The 17,434-nt window shown below is 39.2% G+C and overlaps 2 protein-coding genes across 8 annotated transcripts in view; one reads left to right on the top strand and one right to left on the bottom strand.

Moving 5' to 3' along the window:
* Positions 1-17,434, top strand: part of LOC120450172 (protein nutcracker) — a 96,374-nt gene that overhangs the window by 4,716 nt on the left and 74,224 nt on the right. For 2 of the 7 annotated variants that reach the window (XM_039633023.1, XM_039633022.1), the window contains exon 1: positions 1,207-1,849. The exons of 1 other annotated variant lie outside the window; for it this stretch is intronic. In XM_039633023.1, coding sequence (XP_039488957.1) covers positions 1,207-1,849 — 643 coding nt within the window. Of the gene's footprint in view, positions 1-1,206; positions 1,850-7,408; positions 7,515-14,828; positions 15,267-17,434 lie in introns of those variants that run through there. 4 more of the 7 variants (XM_039633029.2, XM_039633024.2, XM_039633020.2 and 1 more) reach the window with 4 other exon arrangements.
* LOC120447593 lies at positions 10,891-11,221 on the bottom strand (the record flags this gene model as incomplete). Its single annotated transcript, XM_039629061.1, has 1 exon — positions 10,891-11,221. A coding segment is annotated over one exon (243 nt), but the record flags the coding sequence as incomplete, so codon positions are not given.

Here is a 17,434-nt window from a genome sequence, read left to right as displayed (position 1 = left end):
CACCAGCAGATGCAACTCTGTTTCGCTCACTCATGGTCACACTGAAAAAAAAAGAAAATACTCATAAAATAAAGAAAGTTTAACGGTTCAGTAAATGTTGAAATAAACCGATCTCCTGTACTTACTAGTGATTTTCAAAATAACTATCTAAAGCAGTTTAAACAGTTGAAACTCCTATTAAAACATTTGATTTTGAGTCAAAATCCTGATGAAACCCTGATGCTGTGGATGCTCAGATGGACCCGACTGTTTGCTATCTGTGCTTTTCGTCTCTCGCAGACTCCAGATTTCCTCCACAACTCTCTCTCTCTCGGCTGATTGCGCTTTTGGCCAGCCAGCCAGCCAGTCGGCCAGCTTTTCCGCAGGATAACAAAGCTCGGCGCAATCAGTCGTCGTACTTTGGCCCAGCGTCTCTGGTCGGAAAAGCGGAAAAGCGGGACTTTTCACCCGGGAGAGAGTGTCGCGAGTCCTCGCTCTCGCCCAGATACCGTTAGAACCTGTTCGAACTAGGTCCTTTCAGTGACATACATATGCGTCGCATCCTTCGCCATCGCGTCCGTGTGCTTTGTGTGCTTGGTGCTCCGTGTTTTCATAAATATAAATAAATAAGTCCTGTTGGCTACGAAACAACTTACCACCAACGCACAACAGCTGATTATTTTCAATCTACGCTGGAGATTTTTATAAACACTTTCGAGTGGCTGCCAGGCGACCTTGACATCGCAGTCAATGGTCTAGTTACCAATAGCATTATCTTTGACTCGCACAAATCAAATCCTCAAAGCAGCTGGATTATTCAAAGGACATTTAATGTTCACTTATAGGGAAAACGAAAAGAAGTTACTTTGATACTAAAGAGCTACCACTTAACTTAAATTTTGTAAACCATGTTTTTGAATTGAATTAGCAGAGATTTTGTAACATCGATAGATATATATTCTAAGGAATATTAGTGTAATATTTGCTATAAGTACTGGCTAACAAATCCAGCGACCTAAACGCAATGGTCTAGTGGCACTTTTGAACTGTACAAGACTACAAAGGAGCAGCCTCAAGCTGGATTACAGCAGCGATAGCAACGGACCCTGGGAGAAGCAGCAGCAGAACCCAAATCCGCAGAATCCCAACTCGGAGAAGGACAACAATGCCAGGACCAATGAGCAGCTGCAGCAGGACTTGCTGCAACAGTTGCAGCAGCAATTCCAGATGGCAGCGGTGCAACAGCAGCAGCACCAGCGACAGTTGCTGCAGCACCAGCACTCCCATCCGCCCTTCCAAGCGCCACCGCAGCACCAGCCCACGCAGCAGCCGCATCAGGCATTGCAGCAGCAGCAGCAACAGCAGCAGCAGCACCAAACATTGCAGCAGCAACAGCAGTTGCAGCAACAGCATCACCAGCAGCAGCAGCAGCAACGCTTGCACCACTCGCACCACCCACCGCTGCAGCACCACCTGTCGCTGGGCGGCTACCAGCAGCTGCAGCTGCAGATGCAGGCCACCAGGAATCAGTACTCCACGCCGCAGCATCACTATCGCAATGCAACCACCGCAGCAGCAACAACTGCGAATGCTGCCACCATTAGACGCCGCACTTTGAGTCATGTATCGCGCTCCTACTCCCTGGGCACAGCGGCGGCCAATGCAGCAGCATCCGCAGCATCCGCAGCAGCCGCAGCAGCAGCAGCAGCAGCCGCATCAGCAGCAGCAGCCACAACAGCAACATCATCGGCGAGTAGCAATAATCAACTGAGTATCCACAAAACGGGCATCATGGTCGCCGCATCGCGCTGTCGAAGTCCCATAATGCTGTGCCACAGTCACAGCGACGGCGAGTTTCCACTGTACCGAGGTGAGTTCGCAGTCCACTGTACAGGTGTGTGTATCCACAAGCGAGTGCCCACTGTACCGCAGTGTGTGCCGGCGTTCCCAGGTGGATCGCCGTACATTTTGATAGCTTAATTAGCCGCTGTCATTGTGTGTCACTCGCATGTGCGGAGTGCAACAGTTGACGGCATCGGAAAATGGGATGATATGGGAAATGAGATGAAAAGTGGTATGCGAGTGGGGGCATTTTCCGGGCTCCATTGTGTCCTGTAACGCTAACTGCGCGATTGTTGTGTGTGCGGGTCTTTGGGGGCCGCAGCGCGTATTGATTGATTACTTGGCAATGATTTATTAATTGGATTACTGCCATGCGGGCTTGCTTACGTTTTAATTAAATATTTTGCAAACCCATATATAGATGCCTATTTTTATGAAACGAACCCTTAAATTGAATAATGAGTACGCTAATGACGAAATGCAAATTGTGATACCCATTTAAACGTAGCAAGGAGCTCATGCGATGTATTAAACTCAATTAGCAGCGTTTACTTTGATGCCAACCGGTTTATATTGCCACTTAATTACTCAATTACCGTATCAAGCGATTCGATATAAAAAGCCATCGTTTCCTAATCCGCAACCTTAACAAGCTATATCGTACTTAATAGATTGATATTTATGACGCCATTTTGCTAAATTGAGTAAATCTCATTGAAATCGCATGGAGTTTTGCAAAATGCTTGGCTTAACTCTGCTGAAATCAATGTCCTTTCATATGCTTCTTATGCCACAGTCGATCCTGATTTTATGCAATTTTCACGGTGATTTTTATGCTTTTCTTTGGCTTTTCCTCCTCCATTTCCACTTTTGTTTCGCTTGTCATTTGGTGCGAAGCTTAATTAAATTACGACACTTCTTCGGCGCTTTTTTTCGCAGCATTTCCTGGCAAGTTCAAAGCGCAATGTGTCGCACATCCTGCCAAGGATTTCCCTTCCCTTCCTCTCTTTCTATTTTTATCGCTCTCCCTTTCCACCCACACACACACCCACACACATTTGTTGACTGGTCTAATATGCTTTAAATGATGGAATCGATTTGGACACATTTGATGAGCTTGTTTCAGCGGCGACATCTGCGAAAATTTTTCATGAGTCTGCACGAAAAATAAATTTAGACCAGAAACATAATCTTAAAAAAATCTGAGCAATTTAAAAAGTTTTAAAATTATTTTATTAAAGGTTTCATTCACGCTGAATAAAATACTACTCTATTTATGCCAACAAAGATCGGTCATAGATTTAATTTATTTAGACACTGTTTTTCCCTCAGTGTAGAACATTTGCGGCTGTTCGTAGCAAATAAAATTAGCAGACTGATGATAAGAGGGAATCGAGGGGGCAAAGAAACTTTTCTGTGTCGTAAAATGTTGCAAGCAACGTTTACCCAAAAATTGGTGCTACAAAAATTGATATCTCAAGTGGAAATCCATGCGCATTCTGTACCAAAACCTGCTGTTGTTCATATAAAATTTATGAGTTTCGTTCGACATCTTTGAAAAGTTTCATTTTTGGATTTGGTTGATTGTTTAAAAAATTATTGATTCGAATTTTATTGGGGGGCCTGATTTATGTGGGATCCAGCAGCTGAAGCGAATGGTTGGTTAATTATTCAGGCCGCATTTTTTGGGTTCAGTTTTGACATGCATAAATTTCGATGAGGTTTGTTAAGGGTTCTTAATATCAATATTAATATTAAATACTAAATTTAAAATTCTTAAATTTATGAGAAAAAGTAAGTTATGTTTTCAAGAAACACTATATGATTTTTACTGGAATTTTTTTATAGAAATATATATTTATTTGTAATCCCCTCTTTGCTTGTATAGTTTTTCATTTTCCTCTGGATTTTCTGGCTGAGTAAATATTGATAATATTTCATTACCATCTTCGATAGTTATGTGCTGCTTTTTTTTCCCTTATCCTTGTCAACAATTTTTGCAGTTGTGTTTGGTGCCTCCTTTTTTCAATTTTTTTGCTGTCAATATGGCGCCATTTATGACAAACTGTTCGATGATGGCGTCGACAGCTTCCTGGGCTTTAATCACAGCCACGCAGGAACCCTCTCGTTGCCTACACTGAAAAAAAAAATGAATTTTGCTTATGCTGTTGGGTTTTCCACCACTGTTTTGTAAGCCAACCACTTGCTGCTTGTTATGATAATGATATGATAATGATTATGATAATACAAACTAAGCACTTTGGTTAATATTCAGTTATTATGGGGAATTCAAGTGTCAATGTTTAACTAAAAATTCCCTTTTCTAATTGACTTAAAGCACATATGTAGAATATTCATTTTAGTTGTTTTTTTTTTTATAAGTTTGCTTGTTTTTTTTTAGTGCACTGCATGGTGGATACTTAATGACTCCATGGCGTGTCTTTAGTGCTCGAGTTAATGTTTCGCGTATTGATTTCGCTCCCTTCGCCTGCAACCCCAAGTCTCCCCCTTTCGCTCAACTGTTTCTTGGCACTGCTCCCACGGAAAATGGGGGCGGTGGGGCTGGGCCGTAAAGGGGGCGGGGTCGGAGCTGGGAGGACAGCATCCGCAGCAAGTTGGCCAAGTAATTAAGGTTCTTGTAGCGCTGCTGCCTCAATGGCTCCCCAAGTTACGTGCACGAAATCTAAATTTAATTTGCAACTTGTGCCAAAAACGTGGGAAAAAGAACAAAATTTAATAAAATATTTCAATGCAGTACGAGTCTTCCTTGTGGGCCTATTGACGTCATCCGATCTGGATAACTAATGAAAAGGATGAAAATGAGGATAATTAATTGACCAGGAAAGAGATAAATGGATACTGTGGGATTGCATGATTCCTTAAATACTTTTTCTAAAAATCTAAAAATTTGTCTAAAATTAATAGTTAAAGATAGAGCAGTTTCACTATACAAAATTAAACTTGAGCTAAAGTTGATTCAATTGAATTTGTTTTAAACGTGTCAAACTGAAAATAAACCCCAAACAAAAAAAACACATTTCCGGAGAAACATTTCCCGATGAAGTTGAAATTTTGCCCGCAATTTAATTTCACTTACAAACATCCTTAGAAAATCAACTTAGCCGCCAAACTTTTGCTCCCAAAAATTGAGTTGCAAATTTTCTCGCTTTGGGCTGCCATTTTTCGTGCCATCTTCTAGGCGCTTCAAGTTGGCCAAGAAACAACTCAATTTGCGTTCGAATGCAGCTGTTTTGGACTTGGCACTTGGTCGCAGCATTTGGCATTGAATTAACGTCTTCTCTCCGCCAGTTTTCCATTTTTGTTTGCTTTCACTTTGTGGCGAAAAGCGAGGGAAAGCCCAGCGAAATTACCATAAAAATGCGCAGCTCTGTGTGAGATTATCTTTATTTGCAAAACGAGACAGAGACGGACACATCAGATGTAAGTCCTTGAACCTACGCAGCTCCCTCCAAACCTCTTGAGTTTTCCCCACAGTCACATCAGACTAAACAAAAGGCCGAGGGAAAACCCAAAAGAAAAACACAGCAGCAAAAAAGAAAAGGAAGACAAGTCAAAAGGTAACCAACAACAACGGAGACAACGCCAACCGCAAATGACCAACTTAAGCCTCAATTTGGGCTTCGGTCCAAAGGGAAAACATGCAAAAGATGGCCAAAAGTGGGTGAAGGTGGGGGAAAAGCGGGCGGGGTGAGGTTGAAACTGTGACCACCTTGCTGGAAAATTGCCTGGCTTAAAAATTTAATACTGCTCGCTTATTTGAAAACAATCAAAGCGCCAGCTTTGTTGTTGATTTTCTGAGTGCACAGAAATAAAAACATTTTTACTTAACTTTATATGCAAATTACTTTAAAAATCTCTTCTATGTTTATTTAATTTTTAAAGTATAATATTAAATGGTGAGTGTATTTGCACAATTGTTTATATAAAATGCACACAATATGTGCCGAAGCTTTGCTGTATTTTTCTCAGTGTCGCTGTTTACGGTTTTTCTCGTTTGGCTCGTCCGCTGTTATTTATTTATATTTTATTTGCTTGCCCCACTTACCTGACATCAACCCCTGTCCGCCGCATCCTTCCGACTTCCTTCCTGTCGTCCTTCCGCTGGCTGTCCACCCCTCATACCCTTCATACCCTCGCATACCCCGCATTTAACTCATCTTCAGTGACAGAATTCCGGTCATGTGCTGCACATAATTGCATTCAAAGCTCTGGCAAGCAACCCTCTGATTCCACTTCCACTTCCCATTTATTGAGAAGCGCGGTAAATGACAATATGAGCGGTTACTTATACGCCATGTTGTCCAGGCGGAAAGTTTCTCATGTAATTACAGCGCAGTTTGTTGTTGCGGCTGGTCAGGGAAAACAGAATTCTTTATGCAAACTTTTAGGTCACGCCATTCAGACATGGATCTGGCCAATGACAAGTTTCAGCAGCTCTGCAGTTGCTGGGAAAGTTTTGAGGAAATTAAAGTTTTCCAACAGGGGAAAAGGATATTTTTTGGAAAAACGTGGATGCAGTGAAAGTTTGTAAATATACTATTAGTCATAATAACTTGAAATAAGTTTAAAAATGCAGCAAATTAAAAGCTACCTTAACAAATAATTCCCTAAAAAGTTGTACTCAGTTTTTCACTTTAAGTTTTTGCCTAAAATACGTTTTAAATTCAACTGTAACTTTTTCTAAATTGTGGTCATCTCATTCGATTTTTTCCATGCCTTTTTCACTATTGCACTATTGATTTATGTGGGTTTTATGTTTTGGTGCTCTATTCTTCTGAACGACCTTCTCTGCCCGTTTCTCTCTTTTTTGTTGACTAACAACCAACAATTCACTAAAAAGAAACTTTTGTTTTTGAGGCTTTTATGTAAATAAAGAAATAGTGATTTACTGAAATCCCAAAAATTGTGGCATAACTATTTATGAGCAAAAACTTTAAAATACTTTAAAATGCATATCAATTTATGAGAAATAAAATCTGAAGATTTATATTTGTTATTTAGGGGTTAAGAAGAGGGTTTTGCAAAGACATTACAAGTTTTGTTTATTTTTAAAACACTTTTTAAAATGTTCTTTCATTTTTCCCAGTACACTTGCCAACGAGCAGTGGTCATTGTGACAGTTTTGTTTTATTTTGACCGCGTTTGCGATTGCTTTTAGTTTTAGTTGAACGCGAACCTTTCCGAACGACGGCTGAGTAAAGTGTTCAATGCTGAAAAAGTAAAAGAAAATCAAATCACATATGTGTACGCGAATAAGTCAAATAAAAATCGATTATACGCCACGTTGAACGCGCTGAAAAGTAAAGATAAAATTGTGCCGCGGATTCAATTTAACGCCAGACTTGACTTTATCTTGCGTGTGCGATTTCTCACAGAAAACGAACAGATATACAGGGCGAAAAAAAGGATTTGTAGATAGCAGGAATTCACAGAGGAACGCAGATGGAGTCAAGTGCCAATTGAGATGTCCTGTCGGCGCCAAACGATTTCCATTTCAACAGCACTTTGATTTGGGCCTGGCTAATAGGCCTGTATTATCCAGCATTTTTTACTCCTTTGGAGCCAGCTTCTTGGGGCCAGAATGTTTCGCAAGCGAAGGCAGCAGCAGTTGAGATTGAAACAGCGTCCCGGCGACAGGAAGCGGAAATTGTTGTCCTGCATTTTTAACAGAGGTTGGCTTAAAACTGTTGTTCATTTCCACACTCACACTTCAGCCATGAATTTTTAATATTCCTCGGCAAAAAAAAAAAAAAAAGGAACGAGCAACAGTAGCCAGCATTCCTTATCCTTGCCGTGAAGGACTTAAATATGTTTTTAGTAAAAAAAGAAAAACGAAGCCGACCTTCCGAGGAAGGATAGCTTGCTGTAATCACTTGTTGAGTGCTTTGTTTCGTCCTTTTGTTCGTCCTGCTAATAGTCTGGCAATTAATTGCGTGTCTGCCTTGATTCCTCGCCTGCGGCCATCATTAATCAGGGGCGAAAATTGATAAGCGCTATGATTTAATAATAAATTGCAACCAGGGCAACGATTTACTTGGAATGCTAGCAAATTGCTAGCAGCCTTTGAAAAAATAAAAATGAAACTGATTGAAAATTTGTTTAAACTGTTGTTTCAGATGAAACAGGGCAAACTCTTCTTAAAATTTTAAATTTGTATTGAATTATTTTAAAGAATGTAAGTTAATCTTATTTACTTACAACCACGTTTAAATATACTTACTTGCCTTCTCTTATAAACCAAATCATCTGAATTTTTTTAGCCCAATGTTGACATTTATTTTAATTTAATTTGACGTGCTTTTACATAATACAATGGCCACAAAGAAAAACATTTCATAAGCGAATATTGCGTGGGCAGCCTATAAAGAGTGATAAAAAGCAGTTTACAGGAAAGCAATCAGCTATCTTTGGCTTCTAAAAAAGCTGTGATATTTTTAGAAAATATAGCAAATCATTTACTTAACTCTTCTTTCATATCAATTAGTAAGTGCACCTGCTAGTCGCCACACACCCAAGTTTCCCGAATGGCTCATTTGATATTGCTATTTAGCTGAGGGGCCCAGAGAAACACTTAACTTTATTTAGCCTGAATTAGACCAGCGTTTGCTGAGGCCACGAATTCCCTTTTATCTCACCACCTTGCTGCTCTTTTCTTCTCTTGCAGGTAAGTTTGACATTGATGGACTGCGCAGTCTGCCAAATCGAAGGATGTGCGTTGTGTGAGGATAAGGAAGCTCCAAGAAGTGCGCCCCAAAAAGTATGCAATGACTTTTGACATTCCCCTGTGTGTGTGTGTGTGTGTGTGTGCGTATGTGAAAAAGTTTTTGATGGTGGGCGGAAAATTCGGAAAAGCGCGACGCGTGGGTTTTTCTTTTTCAAGTCGCCGCCTCCGCCAGCTTAACATTATCCGCCTCACGATGCAAATTAGATTTAGATTTTGAGAAAATTTCGCCTCCATCTTCTTTCATTTTTATATACACATCTTAAAGTTCCATTTTTGGTTCAAAGAGAAAACGAATAGAAAACAAGTTTTTTGAGTTGGGCACCCTGCCGATGACAGACTTTTCCCGCTTTTCGCTCGCATTTCCTCTGTGCAAATATATACCGTGGTGTGTGGGGCTGGGAAAACAGTTTCTGTTTGTTCTTTGGGCGACAAAGTCCTAAGAAAACAATGGCAAATTAATGGCAAGTTAAGTGAAAAGTTGATTGCCGTTTTTATTTCTACTTGATGGCAAATTATGCGGCCAATTTCAGGGGGAAACATTAAATGTTCCTGCTAAAATCACCTAATTTATACTCAAGTTTCTTAATTTATAACGATTTAGGCTAAATTATACTAATTCATAACCATGTTTTCTAATTTATAACGATTTAGGTTAAATTCATCTAATTTATAACCATGCTTTCTAATTTATAACGATTAAGGTTAAATTCATCTAATTTATACTCAAGTTTTCTAATTTATAACGATTCTATATTTATAACAATTAAAAATACACTTTGATGAATTCAGTTAGCATTCAGCATTTCGTTTGCTTTTAAAATGTGTAGGCATCTATTTGTTTTGTGGCTATGATATTTTGATTTATGTGCCACTCGTTTATTTACATTATTTATGTGTCACCACATTATTCTACTGCCAGTAGAATGCCATCTTCTTGTTGGCCAATCACGTGGAAAACAACATTAGCATGAGCATAATTCAACGTTTAACCACATTCGGCCTTATCTAAATGCATTTATTCAGGATGTTGCACATATTTTTCATTTCGGGCCAATTTCCATATGCATTCCGATGCTCTTTTCTTTTTTTTTTCGCAGCACCACGGTGCACAATGCGCCTGAAAGTATGCTGCAAACGGCAACACAGCAGCACACTAACACACTTGCATTATGCAAATGGCGACACTGAAGCTGACGTCTAAAAATGAGAAGAAGAAGTAGGAGTGGAAGGAGAAGAAAGGGGAAAGGAGAAAGGGAAACGGAAATGGGCAGGGAAAGTGTGCGCCGGAAATGCAGGTCTGTGTGCTAAGGTGGGGAAAAGGCGGCGGGGAAAGTGAAACAGCAGCTCAAAGAAAGTCCTTGCCGCTTTCTTGATATACATATACCGAAATTTATATACTTTTGTGACTCCAAAATATTTCAACACAATTCCCCATATCATGCTGTGTCTGAAAACCTTCAAAAACTGTTTTTAATATATAAAACATTAATAGTTGCTAAATTATAGATCTTCAATTTAAAATCACTACTACAAAAACATTTAAACTGCTAGAAAAAATATGTAAATATTTAATGTTTCTGCATTATAAACATTTTTGAGCTTACACCTTTACTACTTCTTCCTTCATGTTTTTTTTTTGTTGGAAGCATTATTTAATGCATAAAGTTCACTTATTTGTGTGTAATTTTTTCGAGTGCACTCCACTTTACCCATTGCGTGCTTGGGACAACATAAGGCAACTTAGTTGCCATAATTTGCACATTTTAGCAGCGATGCAAATGCACGCCGACGCATGCCAGCGACAGTTGACCCCCGACCCCCGGTGACTCCTTCCCTCTCACAGCATCCCCCTCCCATTTGGCTTGCCCCCCCTTTTAAGCCCACAAAAACCGCCCAAAACGCCCCGTTTTGCCACATGAAACATGATATACGAGCCAACACGAATGTTTTTGATAGCTAACGGAAATTGCCAAGAAAACCAGCAGCAACGCCAGAAACAAATTCGTAAATATTTTAAAATACGCCTCTGCACCCACAAACACTGTGCACTGAGCGAAAAGCTGTGATATAAGCTAATACTTTTTTTTTATAGTTATATATAACAAAAGGCTAAACTTCTTAAAAGGAAAGTAGCTTCTATGAAACTTTGCAAACCAAATAAACAAAATGATTTCGTTCGATTCTAGCTTTTACAAGTTTTAATTTCTGTTCAATCATTTAACAACTGTTTTTCTGCGAGTGTAGGGCCAATGCCACTCCCCATTTGCAGCCCCTTTTAATCTGCAGTTGCTCAAAGCAAATGACTGCAAATAGCTGGCCTTTGGTATGCGAATCTTTATCGGTTTTATCAGCTTTATTTGTTCATTAGGTCGTCGGTCATCATCGGGTATTATCATCGTAGTACAGTGAAGCTCAGCGTCTCAGGTACACCGAGCTGTAGGGGTAGGCTCCGTAGGCGTAGGGCGTGGCATAGACGCCGCTGGTGTACGCAGCACTGTATGCGGCTGGTGCGTAGACTCCGCTGGAGTAGGCGTAGGGCGTGGCAGCCACCACAGGCGAGGCCGCACTGTAGGCGGTCAGGAACTGCGGCTTGCCACAGGCAACGGCCAACAGGGCGCACAGGCACAGAGCGAACTGGTTTGAAAGTGGCGGAAAAGGGGGATTTCATTAGCCAAGGAAAACAATTACAGTCTTGGGGAAAATAATGGACCTGCCAAAACAATGAAGCTGCAGAGATTTATAAAAAGAACAGAGGTTGTGACTTGAAAGCAGCTTAAAGTGCTGCGTAAGTTTAAAGTTTCATTAAGCAATATATCTGAGATTGATATATCGATTGGATTGAACTAAGTTGCTAATAGATGCTAACTTTACTGAGAGATTCTTTTATCACTGATGTATTTGAGAATTCATTTTCTGTTAAGATACATACAAGGAAGTGATCCTTTAAGATACTTCATCACTTTCTGTTAAGATACATTATCACTTCCTTTAAGATACTTCATCACTTTCTGTTAAGATACATTATTACTTCCTTTAAGATACTTTATCACTTCCTCTAAGATACTTTATCACTTCCTTTTAGATACTATCTTTAATATACATTATCACTTCCTTTAAGATACTTTATCACTTCTTTTAAGATACTTTATTACCTCTTTTAAGATACTTATATCCTTCATAAGTAAATACCACCTAGAATCCCTTTAGATACTCACAAACTTGAACATCTTGGATTGATTGGTTTTTGGTGCTATATCCGCTGATTGAACAGAAACTGATATGATTAAACAATCGCAGAAGCTCCGGCTTTTATAGCAAAACTAGAGTTGACTTTTGGCTTCACTAGCGAAGTGCGTGGGTGGCCCATGGAAAGGGGGAGGTAGGCGGTGGGCGGTGGGTTAGAGGTCACTCTTGACCGTGGCACGTTTGCTCATTTTCTGTAGTATTGTTTTTTCCTCTGGTATTTTTTTTTTTGCTACTACTTTGCTGGCCCGTTTTAATTTGGCTGCTGCCTTTTGGCCCAAACGTCTTTATGGCCGCTTTGCGTTGCGTGCACTGCATTCCTAATTGAGCTCTGTTTACCTATGTATGTTTTTTGCTACATGTTTTTGGTTATCGGCGATACTATAGACAATAGCAACAGGGGGATAGAAATAAACGGAAGCAATCAGAAATTCCCCGAGCAAATGCCATTTGACCTCTGGCAATGTTAATTTGCGTTGGCCAGATTGTCAATTATCGTTATGACTGCCAGAGATTCCTTGGCAGGTCGCAAGTAGAAAATTCCAAGAGGAATTCCACTGCGAAGTCCTCGCAAACCTCGTTGCCTTGGTTGCTACCCTTTATTACCCTTTGTGAGCCTCGTTTTTCTAGCCCCTTTGCATTGCTATTCCCATTGTTAAGATGCAGCTGCGAGAAACTATTAGCTTGTAACTCTAGGGTAAGCAAGTATATCAATCAAGTCAGTCAAAAGTAGTGAATTATAGATTGTCACATTAAAGAGTTTTATTAGTTGGATTAAAACTATAAACTTCTTTGTTGTTACGCCTTGGCCACTCTGCAAACATTCAATTTGTCAAGTTGCTAAATTAAAGCGGCTTTTCAGCTGTGGGCCCCGCCCACTCAACCAAGACCGCCCACTTTCTTTGCGCTCGCCCATTGTTGAATGCTGTGCATTTTGCATTTTAAATACAATATAAATTAAGTTGGCAGCTAGTGGCATTGAGAATGAGTTTTCGGCAAAGTGAATGCTGCTGAGTGAATGAATGGCAGCCCTTTTATCAGGATTCTCAAGTTAATTTCGCTGAAGGATAAGAAGGTCGGGGGAAAATGGTGCGGGAAATGCGGGGGGAAAACTGACATTGAAGACGAATTGCTCGCCCGGAATGAAGTGGCATTTTCTTCCGGTGGGCGGAAAACTTTCCTTGACGTTTGAATAAAACGATGAACTGTTTGCTGAATTCAACAGCGCAAAGCTTTTTTTAAATACTATTGTTAACGTTTTAGTCTAGCTAAAGTTATACTTCAAAAGGTTAGATACAATTCCGATTTTCAATTTATTCAATTTATTTATCCATAAATAAAGCAAAGAATTTTTGACAATTTAATTCTTAAATTGTTAATCTTATATTTTCCTTATTTAACAGGTTTTTTTTTTACTTATATTTAGTTAGCCAAAATAATCAAACGATTTTTTTATTAAATGTATTTTTTTCTAAAAGTTTGGGAGTCACCTAAAAAACCCGCTAGAAATTTCTCGCATGCGAGAAATGATGAGTATTGCACTGCTTGAAACAGTGCTTCGCAAACTGTCAGTGCCTCTGAAACTGCTATTGTTGTGCTCTCTCCCTGAAAATTCGCTCTTTTTTGGGTTTTCCATTCTGTTTTTCATTTGCGGACCTGCGCTTTTCATTTGCCGGCATTTGTGGAGCACAACAACATTCCAGCGCTGAGTTTTCCCCCCTTGTTTTTCCCCCCCTTTCGTATATCCTCATATCTCATTAAATTGTTCCAACTAGAGCGAATGATACTTCCGTTTCCTGTTTTATATAAATAGTATTTACCATAAATAAATATACATATTTAGCATATATATAAATAGTGTATACTATATGTGAAGTAAATAAATACAGAAGTGCCGATTTTGTATTGCATTTTAAATTAAAATGATAAAAAAATCAAACTAGACAATACTTTCTGTATTTTCAAATTAAATTGAAAATTTAATAAAGATTTAAAATGTTTTTATTTTATGATCTATAGATCAAAGATAAGTTTGAGAAAATCTGTAACTTATTTCTTCGATTTTTGTTCTTAGATTAAACCAGCAGTTCACTTTTTCGAGTGCGCACTGTAGGGTGGTTTTGTAGTGGCCCTAAAAATAGGAGACGCCACCACTCGTGAAAATTCTTGAAGAGCAGTTTGGGAAATTCCTTACCCAAAAGTTATATATGGCCGAAAAGAGATTTGCCTCGCGCCATTGTTTATCCACTATTTTGGTTGTGTGTATGTGTGTGTGTGTGTGTGTTTGTTTTTGGAAAAACAAGGTGAAATTGCTTTTGAAGTGCGGCTGCTTCTTGTTTTTCTTTCGCTTCCCCCAAAAAAAAGATTTTCATTTGCCGATTGCCTCATTGGATTTTGAGGGATTTAAGTTTTCGAGAGGGGAATTAATATTATTTGCTTGTTTCTGCTGCGGCGGAATGCAAATTGATTTTCAATAGTTTTTCCACATTTTCCAGACTCTTTGGCTTTCCACTCAAATTGGCACTTATCATTGGGTGGTGAAATTTGTGGCTGTGGATTGCAAATTAATGGGCAAATCTTATTCAATTTGAGTTAATACAATTAACTGCTGTGAATGTCAAATGAAAGGCAGAACAAGTTCACTGCTTTGCTTAAATTGACATTATTTAATATCGCTTATTAATATAGCAAATAAAAAAAAACTTATGTAAATATATAGCATACTGAAAAAAAAACACTATTGCATTTGAAAGCAATAATAATAAAGTACTGTTATAGTTAGAAAGACATGTATTATCTTACCCTACAATATTGCTAAGATGCCATGGTATTAATATCATATTGAGTCAAGAAATTTAACAATAGATATTTAATCAAGTTTGGCGCCAAAATTTTGAAAATTTCATTCATACAGCCGCGGTGTGACCGCGCTGCCGAAGAATGCCGCCAAACGGGCGAAACTCGGCCTCATCGGCCGCTAAGCGGCTGGCCACACTGCGCCATATAAACAATTTTTTGTCACAATTTTTTTGAGAGCAGACGAACGCGCATTGAACGCCAATTGGGGATCGTAGTAAAGTCGGGAAAACAACGCCGCGCTCGCTTCGAAATACAAAGAAAACCCCACAAACATTCAGTTAAAATCGCATTGGCAAAGTTTTCAGTTCCGATTTGATTGAATTTCACGGTGCAAAGCAAAAGAGAATTTTCAAACGTTTGCTTTTGTTGTTTCGCCGCTTTGTTCGTTGTTGTTCTTTTTGTTGTTTTTTCCGGCGCGTCGCTTGGCGTTTCATGTGTGTGCGTGCGTGTGCGTGTATGTGTAAATACGTGCAGCTGTGTGCGTGCGTCAGTTTGATTTAAATAAATTATTAGTGAAAAGCAGCGAAGTAAAAATAAAGAATGCGAAAAAGCGCAAGTAAATGCAATAAAAATATTACACATTAAATAATCAACAAGTGTAAGTGCAAAGCCAGTGAAAAGCAAATGCAAAAGCAGAGAAAAGAAAAGAAATGAAAATAAAAGCAGGCAAAAGCAGAAAGCAAAATTGTTGTAACATTTGAAGAGGCCAATATTAAATTCAAATGGCTATTAAAAATCGAAGATCGAGGCAAAGTGCAAAAGGCAACAAAACTACGAAAGCGCCCAAAAGGAAAATCCGGTTTTACAACTTCTCTCTTCACACACTAAACTCACACACACTTACTCACTCACACCAACACACAATCGCATTCTCTCTGAGAAACTTCAACTAAAATTCCTTTGGTTGATTTTAATGAATTTTCTATGGGAATTTCACCAGCTCACGAGCTGAAAAAGCTAAAAAATAATAATCGTAGATAAACAAATGGTGTGAATGGAAAATCAGCTGCGACAGGTGCAAAGAAAAACAATACTTTTATGTGAGTTCGATCACAGTGAACGCTCCGTAAAGAAGGAAAATAAAAGTTATATGATTATAAATAATAATAATTATAAATACAGTTATTTTATGCTCAAATAATTTGAAGTGCTAGAAAGTGCAAAATAAATTACTTTATATATTAATATTTATTAATTTTCAAGCTTGACTGTAGCTCAAGTATTTAAAAAACCATCCAGAAATGCCTCGTAAAAAAGTGAAATCAATAACAAAAGAATTTGGGAAAAAAACTGAAAGCGGCCCATAAAAATAGCATAAACAGAAAATAATAATAAACCAGTCAAAAAACAAGAGAGAACGCTATAGTCGAGTTCCCCGACTATCTGATACCCGTTACTCAGCTAGTGTAAGTGCGAAGGACAGTTTTTGGCGGTTTGTGGGCGTTAGAGTGGGCGTGTCCAAAAGTTTTTTGGCAAATAGATAGAAATTTACAAGACTAATACAAAAATGAAAAAATATCGAAACATTTTTCAAAAGTGTGGGCGTGGCAGCTTTGGGCGGTTTGTGGGCGTTAGAGTGGGCGTGGCAAAAAGTTTTTTTGCAAATCGATAGAAATTTACAAGACCAATACAAAAATGAAAAAATATTAAAACATTTTTCAAAAATGTGGGCGTGGCAGTTTTGGGCGGTTTGTGGGCGTTAGAGTGGGCGTGGCAACCTGAATCGACAAACTTGCGCTGCGTCTATGTCCCTGGAGTCTGTATACTTAATCTCAACTTTCTAGCTTTTGTAGTTCCTGAGATCTCGACGTTCATACGGACAGACGGACAGACGGACAGACAGACGGACGGACAGACGGACATGGCCAGATCGACTCGGCTACTGATCCTGATCAAGAATATATATACTTTATATGGTCGGAAACGCTTCCTTCTGCCTGTTACATACTTTTCAACGAATCTAGTATACCCTTTTACTCTACGAGTAACGGGTATAATAAGCAGTTAGCTGTCTCACTCTCTCTTTCTTTCATTTGGGCATTTGCGTAAACAATAAACCGCTTTACAATAATTTCTGGCACCTGCTTTTTGTTTACACAAATGCATAAATATGTTGGAATATGAATAAATAAATTCATTTTACCCCATCACACGCTCGCTCTCTAAATGGAATTTTCACACGAAAAATGGGAAAAATGTGGAAATATTATAGCGCCTACACTTGTGTTATCTTATCCGTAACACGCTTTAAATGATGGTGCAATTGAAAAAATAGCAGAGAAATGTGCTACAATTGCTTCCTTATCACAAAAAATAAAACAAAAATGGTTATTACCTGGCGGAAAGAGATAGTAATAGTGGTGGCAGAAAGAGATGGGTGTACGGGGTAGGAAATTACATATTTCATTATTTCCTTGCCCGATTTTTCCGTTTTTCCGACCAAATACTTTTATCTACTTACAATGTTGTCTAGACAGATTCCTTTGCTTTTCTTCCTTCCTTTTTTTGATTTTTTTTTTGCCACCCATTTCTATATGTACTTGGCCATGGGAAAAGTCTGGTAGTGGTGTGTATACTGCGGGATTTCGCACCCTCTCCTAGGATTTTCCTCCGCTGCTGCCGCCTTTACTACTTTTTGTTGTGCTCCAGACTTCAGTTTACTCCACTTTGCGCCGACTTTCGACCCCCCACACCCCCACATTCCCACACCCACCAAAAGGGCCACCCCCTTTTGTGAAGCACCCCCCTTTGCAGCATCCAGCAACC

This window comes from Drosophila santomea, chromosome 3L (genome assembly GCF_016746245.2).
Source record: "Drosophila santomea strain STO CAGO 1482 chromosome 3L, Prin_Dsan_1.1, whole genome shotgun sequence".
In the NCBI taxonomy this organism is placed as follows: Eukaryota; Metazoa; Arthropoda; class Insecta; order Diptera; family Drosophilidae; genus Drosophila; species Drosophila santomea.
Note: the sequence above shows the minus strand (reverse complement) of the source record. Positions and strands in the feature narration are given on the sequence as shown.